The sequence below is a fragment of the Carettochelys insculpta genome, chromosome 2 (genome assembly GCF_033958435.1).
Source record: "Carettochelys insculpta isolate YL-2023 chromosome 2, ASM3395843v1, whole genome shotgun sequence".
Classification (NCBI taxonomy): Eukaryota; Metazoa; Chordata; order Testudines; family Carettochelyidae; genus Carettochelys; species Carettochelys insculpta.
In genome coordinates this window covers 215,750,799-215,763,036 of record NC_134138.1, presented here as the reverse complement: position 1 = coordinate 215,763,036, position 12,238 = coordinate 215,750,799, and the positions used below count along the sequence as shown (strand labels likewise).

Genomic DNA, 12,238 nt, shown 5'->3' with positions numbered 1-12,238 from the left:
TTGAAATGGGCTTCGGGCTGCATGTTTATTCACCAGTGTCAACACTGGGCTTTGGCTAATAGTGAAGGATTGGAAAAAAACAGGCGTGTAACTTGTACGGTGCATTTTAATTGTAAAATTGAGATCAGATAAAGCAACAGGCAGTAATGCAACACCAGAACAAAAGCATACATTTTCCATTTTTTTATTTCCTTGTGCGCTGTTCCATTGTATACATGCAACCAAATACGTTCGCATCTCAAAAGAAAACTGTATATACAGATAGATGTTAGCTATTGAAAACAGTGACGTAATACAAATATTGCATTTTGTGAACTGTGTAAAAAGAAATTACATCCATTTGGTAAGCTGATTGTTCAAACATGATTATCACCAATTTGTTGCACATGTCGAGGGGGAAAAAGCACCCTTTCACCCAAAGGAAAAATAAGTAAAACATGTATTAAAACAAAATAGGTCATGTTTTTTATTTACAAGTCTTGTAAAACACTGTTCCTGTATGAAATATACATTCAGGTACTCTCAACAGCAAATTACCTTAACGATAGAACATCGTACCCTTTGTAAACTGACATAGAACTTTTAAATATTTTTAAATTGCATTTTTCTCGCTTTGGTTCCTGAAGGACAATATATATTTATTTATATATATACGTATATGTTTAAAATAACTTCAAATAACCATTCTTTGTATGGGTCGCCTGAGAGACGAAGTAGAGCTCATGACATTTAAAATAGACAACAACATGTGAAAACAAAATTGCCATATTTACACTGTTCAGCTTCTGAACCAATTCCTTGCAAGCAACCTTCTCAAGAAACGGAAGGCTCAGTTATTTTGGTGATTCAACGTTAGGGCATGGTACGAATGAATCCTGGTTACATTTAAGGACTGTGTGGTATTTACCAAACTCCTTCTCCACAGGTATTTCCTGAAGAAAGTTTGTGAACCTGAAGGTTAGTTTTCTATCTGTTTTTTTTTTCTTTTTAAAATGTGGGTATCATTTTTCCATACTTAACATTTAAATAGGGGCATCTTGATTTGTTTTAAGAGGATGGCAAGGTATAGACAATTCTTATAAATAAATGGAGAGCTAACTTAACAACTACTACCCATTTTATTTTCAGTGATTGTTTCTTCACGATTTATGGCAAGTTTATGCCTGGCATATTTTAAAGTAAATAACCAAGTCTTTCATATCAACCCTCCCCTACACAGCCAATAAAACATGATTATATCCCACCCTTCTTCTGTACTATAATTTTCGCGATTGGCCTTGTAAAGGAACAGGTATTTTATTTTTGTTTAAATCCATGAGAAACGAAGCCCTGCTTTAGCACGGACATTCGCAACCCGAGGGAAAAAATATTATTTTGCCAAGTTTCACATTGCAGTGGTCCTCAGAAGGTAAACTCGACAGGTCGTCTTCACACACGCATTCCACAGTAAAACAAGGGAACGAGATAAACCACGGTGAACAGGCAGAGGTTCAGCTCCCAATTTCAATGACAGAAACCACAGCAGACTGCGAAGGTCAGAGATATGAATTTCGCCCTCAGAGCAAAGATTGTGGCTGGTTTCTAGGAGCGAAGTGCCCTGTGTGTCAACAGCAAATCGATTCCAGTTGATACTCAAATATCAAAAAAAATAAAAAAAAAGTCCAGCGTTGATTTACATGTATGTAAAAATCAGTTCCCATAGTCCCGTCAACTGCGCGCCTCCTTCTCCAATGTAACCCCATGGCTTGACCTTGTCAAGGGCGAAATCAGAATTTAATCTCTTTGAGAGCAAGGCTCGGGGTTTTAAAGTAGTGGATTAGCTGAGTAATATTGTAATCGGTCCCTGTTAATTTTTTTTTCTTTCATTCTTCTGTTTTGGAACCATATTTTTACTTGGCGGTCGGTCAAGTTGAGCATGCGGGAGAGCTGCAGGCGTTTCTCTTTGTTTATATAGACACTGAAAAAGAATTCCCTTTCCAGCTCCCGAATCTGATATTTGGTGTAGGGGCATCTCTTCTTCCGAGTGCGTTGTCCACCTGTGGATGGGAGAAGGAGAAGGCAGAAAGGTTAGAAACTTAAAGCAGAGGGTACTGGAAAACCCTCAGGCAAGGGGTAAATGTGCTTGGCCTCCTCCGGGGATATAACGGCGGGGTCCTGTCCTAGAGGGGAGCTCTTTGCCTCGCGGAGGTTTCTGTGAGCGACCGTGGCCCGTGGGCTGTTGGAGACCCGTCTTTCGCCGTGGGAGAAAAGCAGCCCCTGCCAACAACACACCGCTAGATAACGTGGCTGGGCACCGCACCGAACCCGCAGGGCTCAGGACCTGCCCCGTGGTTTGCTCCAGCCCTCCCTCAAAGCAGCAGGCGCTGCTCGGCCCCGGGGTGGGGCAGACTAGCCGAACAGCGGCACCTAGGCATTTCAGCGCTAAGCAGCGGGGCCGTTTCAGCCGACATTACCTTAGCGGGACTGGCAAACGCAGGTACAAGTCTTTCTCCGGACCTTTACCGCGGCGTTTTACTCGGCTGCCTACAAATGCTGCCGTTCCCTTTCCATCAGCTGCCCTGCGCCTTTCAGAAAGCCAGCGGCAATGGCCCTGTGTTTAAGGAGAATTCCTGGCACGCTGATTGACTTGGCTGGTTTGGGTAAACACAGGTACAGTACGTAGCTATGCTGTCAATGCGGGCTCTCCAATTGCCGTAATAAGCTTACGGGTCCCTCGGCACAGCAGTGCTGGGGGGAAAGCTTTCAGGGTTCGAAAGCTCTTTGAATGAAATATTGGTCGTACCCCCTTTAAAAACGCTCCCCTTCCTGGCACAGCTCGCTGGAGGGGTATTTCCCTAAGCTGTTTACTCGCTTTCCCTTTCACAAACCACATATAAAAATCAGACTTTGACAGCTTGAATAACAATGGTGAGGAACGGACGGCGGGACAGAAAGCCGCGCGTAATTGCCACAATACCTAAGTAAAAGGGCTTCCTTTCGACAAAAAGGCCAGCTTTAGGTTAATTCGTGTCTTCTAATATATGGCTACAGTTCAGGCGGCTACTTTCTCTGCTAAACCCGGGGCTCGTGCAATCGTTAACACAGCCGATGGCTTTGAATTCCTCCCCTAACTAGACTTCTGCTGCAACACATGGCTTTTATAAAATCACTGGATTACATAGCTATCAAAGGAGCCGGGATTCCTTTTGGGCGAATTTACAGGCACCGGCGTACGTTAGTCTATTTTCGAAAGTGGACCGCAGAGCTCCTTTTTATTATTATTATTATTATTTAAAAAAAATAAGGGAAAGAGAGCGATTTTTAAGGCGTCCATTGGCCGGTGGGTATTTCACGGCCAATTTCAGCCCTCGCCACGTGATCTTGCCTTTTATAACAAAGTTTTGTTGGGGAAAATCTAAAGGCCCTTCATAAACCTTATATGCTTATAAAACAGCATATAAAAATTTAACAGCGGCGCTGCGCCGGATTGCAAAGTCCCTTTCATAAAGCGCTTGGGCGCTGCCTTTATACGTACTGGAGCTGCTGGATTTCTCCTCATTGTTGCCGGAAGATGACTCGGGGCTGCTGCTGCTCTCGGTCCGCCTCCGCTTCTCCTCCGCCGCCGCCGCCTCTCTGCCGAGGCAGACTCCTTCCGAACTTGAAGTTGGAGCGGCTGCCGGGGTGGCTTTCTCGCAGGGCTTGTCTCCCGCGTAGTCCGCCGAGGGGAGGTTCTCCGCCGGGCCGTACGCCGTCTCGAAGAACTGGTCGAAAGCCTGCGGCAGGACTCCGTTCCTCCCCACCGTGCTATAGAAATGGGACGAGACGTTGGTGGCGGGGTGGTAGACGCTGGCGGGGTTTTTGCTGAACATGTCGCCCACGCCAGCAGGGTTGGCGGCCGGCAGGCAGTCTCTGTGCATGATCTCCTCTGCGGAGTAGCAGTGGGGTAGGTTGTTGCCGGGGTGCCATTTACTGGAGGGGTCAATGGCATACTCCCTGAAGGTAACTTCTCTCACGGGTTGGACCTGGGGAAGGTTGGACGAGTAGGAGTATGTCATAGGGCGAGAAGACGGGGTCTGGGGCAGGAAGGAAGGGAGGCTGGAGAAATCAGGACCCGAGACGTAGTAAGTACAACTTGGCAGATACATGTTAGAGGAACAAGGAACACGCTCATCAAAATCCATCATTAGGCTACCTCGGGTTCTCCGCATTAGCTGAGCTTAACATGATTCTCTCGTGCAGCTGCCTCTTTGAAGCAGATCCGTGAAGTAAGAAATTTGGAGACGTAAGCTGACGTGGAAATCTATCCCCATCCTTAGCAGGGAGGTGCTGGTCATGTGACCCACTGTTGAAATTGACAAGCGGCGAGTATGGGCCCCTTTTTTCTTTGTAGCCATCTCAAGGGAAGCAACAGATCGTCACTTTGGTGTTCTCCCCAAAAGCAGGGAATCCAACCCAGAACTCCCGGTCGCCCGGTGTTGCCTTAGAGGACAAAAAGGCGCATGACACTTTCCCCTAGTTATCAGTTTGACCAATTGCACCGGGTTGTTGTGGAGTAGAAGGAATTAAGGATTCCCACATGTTAGGTGAGACCCCCTTTTTGTTCGTATATTTGCCCCCCACCCAAAAATCAAAGGAAATGACAGGATTGTTTTTTTCAGCAGTCTGGTTTCTAGCAAGGAGAGCTCCCTAAGCCGTTGGTCGGGTATTTGTTTGTATGTGTGCAGAAGATAGCCGCCCGGCAGGGTTTTCCTGAGAAGAATGTGCCAGGGTCAAGTCTGCACTGATTTTCCTGGTGAATAGATTACATGCCCGCATTCATGTTCACTTCCGAAACGCTTAGTCTCTTCCTTCCCTTTTTTACATATTAACCTCCCATACCCTGTCCGGTTTCATGCACGTTTTCCTAGAGACGTTGAATAATATGTTCGTCCCAGCGTTCAGCTTCTCTCTTCGTCTGTTCTCCAAAGAGCTGCTCTCTTTAGTTGCAATGTTAGAAAGCCTTTGAAATTCCGGAGCGCTGCGTAAAGAGGATTTGCTGGTCTCCTGGCATAAACAGGGTTGCTAACTACCTGGGGAAGCAGTGGACGTTGGGTTACCCCGATTTCCCAAATATTCTACGTCTAGTCGCCAGAAGCCTCGTTAAAATGATTTTATGTGTTATTAATCCCTAGAAGTAAACTTGATTGCTTTCCTTTCTTTGCTTCAGACCGGGGCTGGAGGTTGATAGACCTCTTCGAAAAAGTAGTGACGCTTTTACTATCCTTGCATGAAAGGCATGATGTGGAAATCGGATTGCACAGGGCAGAGAATAAAAAGGGTGTTTCTCTGCCAACAAAACGCACATCCCCTCTCAGAGCTTTGCCAAAGAAAACAGAGAAAGAAGCCAGCACCTTTCGAGGAGATTTTTTTTGGGGGGGGAAACCCACTTTTTTCCCCTGTTCTGCGGGTCGATGTCGGAAAAGAAATGTTTTATCCAAACAATCCCACGGAATTGCTGTGACTGTTGCGAAGTTGGTGTCACAAAGAAAGCCGAGATTTTTCACTACTTCATTCCTGTGAAGCGGAGTGAAAAGTAGAAGGAAAACTGAAAAGACTAAGAAAACAACATTTTTCATGTTTCCCCCTCCACGGCGCAGCGGAAGTATTTATCCGTCCCGGGGAAAGTTCTATTGTAAATTTGGAGATCTTCGGTATTTAAACGTCAGCATCGATTTGTTTATTTATTACTCAGCTTATCGTAACTGACTCAATAACAAATCTAATCATGTTGTGCGCTGACAAAACACTCTCCTTATGTATTTTCCCTCAATTATAGCGTTTGAATCCAAGCTGTAAATATCAACATTATCAAGTAATTACTTTGTAGTGGAGCAAACTAATTTATTAGCATCCATGTTTATATGCCTTTTTTATTTTACAAGGGTTAAGAATCACAAATCAAATGCTCGGGACACATCTCTTTAATGAACTCTTTATTTTGGTACGCGGCGAGAACTTTCCTTCACGCTGCTCTGTGTTTGTGAGCTGAACTTGAAATTATGAATTAAGCTTCAAGCTTGACGTATTTGCCAGACAGTGGACGGAAGGGATATGAATGTCATCAAAGTGCCACCTGAAGGCTCCAGCGCCGTTTGGGGGTTGTAAAAGGGTTCTAAGGAGCGGAACTCTTCCCTATCCATGCAGGGAGCTCTTCCTTAATTTTGTCTTTTGCCTTTCTTTAGGTTTGCTTTAAGCCTTTTCCGACAGAAGGGGCTGGGGGTGGGGGTGTGGGGGTCTCTTGCTGTCTGAACACGGGTCATCTCTCGCCTCCCTCCCTATCAACTCTTGATATTAAACTCTATCCCCCGCCTCTCAGACACAAGGAACGTAGAGAGGATTTCAGCGACTTTGAGATAACAAAGGCGCCACCATCGCAGAGGTTCGCCCCGCCTCTGCGTGATGCTGGCAAGCGATTCTTGCACTTGCATGAGGGCTTTAGAGGCTGTAAGTGAACACGGCGCGTCTCGGGGAACCGAAAACAGTGCTACACTGACCTGGGGTTTTATAGCACTTTTGGCAGTCAACTTCAGCTTGTCAGAGCAGACAGGACAGAGCTGCCCAACGGTTAAGCGGGAGACACCACCTACTTGGAATCGCTGCAGTCCCCCTCTTAATTAAATACAACTCCAACCTGGGGGACAGAACGGGCTGCAGGTCTGAAAAAAAAACCCATAAAAGGTTTGTATGGGGCTGTTTCCTGCTCCCATTTACCTTCCACGTCTGTCGTGCGGTTAAAGGCTCGGACTGGCGGGTTTCATTTACGCCTCCATGTGAAACAAAGGCAAGCCGGGGGATGCAGGCGAGAAGGCAATCAATAACGCAGAGCCAGTGCTCATTAGGAGTAAAAGACCCCGCGCCGCCGGTGCACCACGTAGATGTGCGGGGTGGTTGGGTGGCCGGGTAGCTGCCCCGTTCGGCGGGGTACGTCGCCGCTGAGGGGATGCGGGAGAAAACAAAGTGCACCCTGACAAACGGCTGCAGCGGTAGGACAGTCGGATGCGATCCCCGGAAAGATCTGAGAGTGCGGCCGGCGCCGCAACAAGCAGACGCCCACGGCAGAGGTCGTTCTCTGCTGCGTTTGCCGCCCAGTGGCACAGACTTCACTTCACGTAGCTCCGAGGCCCGGAATGCCCGGGTAACTGCAGTGAGGCTGCTCGGAGGTCGCAGGCTCACGCGCCGCTCTGCTGTGCGTCATTTGGTCCGATTCTGAGCTGCTCTTTTAGCGCAGTGACTGCGACTGCCGCGTGCAGGAAGCGAGTAAGACCGCGCGTGGCCCCGGCTAACCTCGGCGCGCACAGCATACACAAAAAAGGGCATTTCGTTTCGGGAAGAAAATGCATTCATCCTCCCCTGCAAATATTTCCTCTGGCTTAGAAAGGCAGCGTATATTTTCACTTTATGTGCCTTGCCGCTGCGAGGGGGGCATTCAAGGGCGTTTTACTCCGGAGGCACAAAGCACTCCTAAGTGAATAGACTTTCTGAGCGCATTGGCCCGGCTTTACCTCCAGCGAGCGGCGGAAAACTAATCCGTTCTTTGCAGGAATATAAAGAAAGCCGGGAGATCCTCTCGAGAGTTTGTATATATCTGGCGTGCGGACAGAAATTTTTCAAAAAGGTCTTTAAAAGGTCAAGTTCTAGAATGTGTAAAATGTTGACCCGTTGTATTATATTTTCGTTTCCTTCATAAAAGCAAACTGCGCTATAATTCAGCCCAAATATTGGGTTGAATACCTATGGTGCACCGAAGAGCTGTACACAAACTGGAATTTATGTGTAAAAAGAATTAACTACCATAGTAGACCTTTATTCGTTTTTGAAAATAAGCACATCCTCAATAAATACGCTTTTGATAGAATTTTTATATTTCCATACGTGTGAACTAATTATTACAGCATATAGCTTTGTAGGCTTTGCTTTCTTGCTGTTGTTATAGTAGGGTAATATTAGGGAGTACACAATACATTTTGACCAAGGAAATCCTCTAACCTCTTCCTTTTAATGGAAAAAGTCTGTAGGGTGGCAACACTAGGCAATATTTGTCTGATATGTAATTGTTTTAATTTTCTGCCCATTGTTTGGATTAAACATCGTTTAAGATTTACTTGTTACCTGATCGGTTGTTTTCCTCTTGGATCATTATAATGAACTATAGGATAATAACCTGAACATATTTCTTTAAGAAAAAAAAAATAATTGTAACGATATTTTGATAACGGATTTCAAACACCACTAATTCAGCCAGTAGGGATTTTAACCAAAAAGCAAGATGCGTTCCCCACAGTTTGATATGGAATAGCCTCTTTATTATCCAAAAGCAACTGCTATGGAATTGCAGTCGTCCTGTGGAAGTCAAATTTGTACATAAAGAGAAAGCAAATGTAAACACAGAATTCAGTCCCGGTTCAGTTGCAGTCTTACTGTTCGGAATATTAAACCGCCTTCCATTGATACTGACGCATAATTTTTAAAGCGATTTCATTGACCTGGTTGAAGACTGCACATGATTTTAATAGCATGGAAAAAATTGCACATTAAAGCGACAGCGTTTGAAAAGGTGATTTTCCCTTAGTCTACTGTAGTACTTAAACAAGACTGCTATTGTTAACCAAAATGTTAGCTATTCTTTATGACACGCTTTAAGCGCCTTTCTGAGTGCTGAGTCTTTCAATATTTTGTTTTCCAAGACCTTCTTTTCTGGAAAGGGTTGCGCTCCGGAGTATATAATTGCCTACAACGTCATGGTATTTTTGTGTACCGCCCGTAAGAGAATCGAGGCAGGTTCAGGCTTAGGTGGGTATAAGGAAGTATTAGTTTGCTCGCCTAACTGTTTCTGAAACGGTCGATGGTACCATAAATATCTTCCCTTCCCGACCTGACTGGCCAGCTGTATTTTCCAATACCTGCAAACATCCAGTCACTAATTTACTTCCATGTATCCACGTACAGGTGCAAGAGACCCCTGGCAAAAGTGGCGTACAGGCCTGGGGGTCTAGACCAGTTGCTCTGAAGTGTCTGCGAAAGCAAAATTCTTCGCTTGCAGCCCTTCGATACAGAGCACCAGACGCTTTTCCCCGAGTTCCACCCACCGCCACCGCCACAGATGGGTCGGGTAATTAACATCACCTGTGGTAAATAGGTTCCAATCCCATTGCAGGCCGATGGATTTTATGTGGAATTAATCAAAGTGGTTGAGCGAACAGCTCCAAGATTTATTTCAAGAGCACGTGCTATCACACAATAAGACTGTACATCTCTCCTCACGCAGAAGGCACAGACTCATGCTCTCGTGCCAAGCCCACAAAGCTTCCACCCATTACCACAATTGCTCACAAAAATACGTGTAGTGTTTAGGAACTGGGATACTGGTTATCTAAACAACGGAGACAACACTGCCGGATCGTTCCAATGCCCACACGTGTTTAGAAGTATTGCTACAGGTGATGCCTTGAACTTGACCTTAGGTATGTTAAATCTCGAAATACATACTGGAGACAGAGGTCCGCTTGTATGACCTCCTGCTGAATGTTATTCCGTTAGATTAGAATTCAGGGAGAAAATAACGATGTTTAGATCTCGCGGTGCATCTAATATGCTCTTAATATTGCTATGTTTAAAGCTATATGCAGTAAAATGACGCCATGCCGAGACAACTTCTCTGTTCTGGTTTTCTTGAGGATTGGAACCCGCAGTTTGCTGTGCATCCTAAATAGAAAGTCGGCTACTGAAGACTCTCAGCTAAACGCCCTTTCAGAGCACTCGGCGGTTTCGCTAATGCATCCTGAACTTTAGCAGAGATACGGAAAGAGGTTTTTAAAATACGTTTTGTCCACACGCCATGAAAAACACCAGATTCTGCTCGCCACGTAGGAGAGCCCGGCTCAAGAAACGCGAAAACACACCGACCTAAAGATATTTCGGCATCAAGGATTGTTTCTAGGGGCGGATACAGGAAGTACCATTACAGTGAGACTGTCAAACCAACGAGCCCAAACAGTAAGAGGTTGGGAAGGACGATGCGAAGTGTACGAGAATAAAGCTTACGTGTACCGCCGTACAGTTCTAAATCGTGTATTTGTGTAACTCACGACCAAAAGAGGCAGTGGATTGTAAGCTGCAGCAGCTTTACCACACACGTTTTCTATTTTTCTGCCAGGTCCTCCCCCATTTGTGTATTTCAGCAATGCAAATAAAATGCAAAGGTCCTTATGCAATAGTTAGCCAGCGGACCCTAATATGAGTTTTTCTTGAATATTCTGGGTTCACCAAGCTCATTGTATTGTCGATTTCCCTTTCCTGGCACACACGGTTCAAATATCCGTATAGCTAGAAATGCACCTTTTTTGTGCCCGTGTCAACAAGAATCCATTTCTTGCTATACATGCATGTTATTTTTTTTTCCAATCCCAACAGAGCAAGCAGATCTCTAGTCATCCCTTGTCCCTGTTTGTCCTTCAACATGTTATTTTTCATTCGGTTAAGGCTGCTGCTATGTAGACATATGCCAACCATTAGCTACGGCCCAAAGCAACCCAAGCCTTTGTATCAAGGCCTCTTCCTCTTTATGTCTACCCAGCGGCATCCCGAACGTTAAGACCAGCCTGGCCTAAACCACTGGTGCTTTCCGATTATTTTTAACCCAGGCTGCTCGCAACGGCGCATTTCCAATCAAACGAGGCCCGGGGAATTGGAGTCCAGGGCGCTTAAAATGAAATTCGGATTCATTTAAAGGCGCCAGGAAGGGAATTCGGTGGCAATTTTTTTCGGGCTCTCCGCGCACGGTGCGGTTAAATAACCCGCCAGGGTAAATAACCACCGCAAGGAAGCTTTGAGGAGCTTCGTCTAGAGATCTGACTTGTTCTTGGGCTGGCGGGGGGGGGGTTCCCCCTTCCTTCGCTGGCGGGATTCAACATAACAAACAGCGACAAATAAAGACAACAAATTACTCGGCAAGAAACTCAGCCGGGCCCTCCCCGCTCCTTACAATCACATCCAGCGATACCGACAAATACAAACCCGATTACCGGCCCCGTCTCTACCTGCGCCCTCTAATCTAGGGCCTGACCCTACATCCCTTTGTTGTTCTCAGCTCCGTCGTGGAGCCCCCCGTAGAATCTTTTGGCCAGGTGGCGCCGGCCTCCCCCCGTCCCGCGCCCATCAGAATTAATACTTCTACAAGTGACTTGATTGTCACCATTCGCCACACCACCCCCCGCCCCACACTTCTGCAGCAAAATCGGTAGGGCTGTTCAGACCGCGGAGAGAGCGGGATTGGAGGGCAGCAGGGGAAGGGGGGGGCAGATGTCTGGAAAACCCGCCGCAAAGGCCTTCCAAAAGGCATTGCTGTACAAATCGCCGGCTCTGGCCGGGTTTTAATTCAAGCTCGGCAGCAGGAAAACACGGAGCAAGCTGGAGCCATAGCATTCAAATCTTACCCCACCGTCCGAGGTCGTCGCGCCCGGGGGAACCATCCAAACCCGGCGACTAAGAGCGAGGGGCCCGCTCCTCGCTCGCCGGAGCTCCAGACACCAGCTGGGCCGTGAGGTGGTTTCTAGAACTCAGTACACCTGGTCCGCAAAACATTGCTCCGGCGCCTCCTCCGAGCCGCCCAGGTTCGGGAGCGTTCGCACAGCTTCCTCGGACAAGGCACCGCACCGACGGCTCCTTCAGGCAGCCCCGCTAACACAACCGGGGGGTGCAAGGGGCCAGTGGGAGGCTCATTCCGCGGCTCCCCCTAGCACTGCAGGGAAAGTCCCAGAGGTTTAGCTCACTGGACCCCCCACCCCGACGTTCCCTCCCCGGTCCCCCCGGGTCACGGTACAGTAATGACCGTGGATTGTGCGTTGGAGGACTTGACCTTGCCTACGTGGAGGAGGGCGCTTTCCTTCACGCTGCAGGGGCGTGGGGGAAGGGAAGATGCTCTCTTTGGGGATCTTTAATCAGAAAGCAGATCTAGGAGCTGGGACGCTTTTCTGCACGCCGGATTTTCGCTGGGGCGTTTTCTCAGGACCATTTGCATTTCCTAGCTGTAGTGAGTGAGTCAAATCCATACGCAGGGGGTAACGAGCAAGGAAGGGAGACTAGGAGGGTTCCTGGGAAATAAGCAACAATAGGCTAAACCACCCAAGCCAAACCCACTGTTTGCGGGAACTGTTCCGGCATCAGAAAGTAATTGCAATGTCAGCAAAACTGGCCGCAAGCGCAAGGAGTCGGCGGGGTCCGC

The 12,238-nt window shown here is 47.1% G+C and overlaps 1 protein-coding gene across 1 annotated transcript; it reads right to left on the bottom strand.

Moving 5' to 3' along the window:
• Positions 1-168: 168 nt before the first annotated feature.
• HOXA11 (homeobox A11) lies at positions 169-5,179 on the bottom strand. The gene is made up of 2 exons (XM_074984574.1): positions 3,515-5,179; positions 169-2,036 (listed from the first exon to the last, which is right to left on the bottom strand). Exons 1-2 carry the CDS (start codon positions 4,185-4,187, stop codon positions 1,804-1,806), a joined length of 906 nt encoding a protein of 301 aa, XP_074840675.1. The 5' UTR covers positions 4,188-5,179; the 3' UTR covers positions 169-1,803.
• Positions 5,180-12,238: the final 7,059 nt, after the last annotated feature.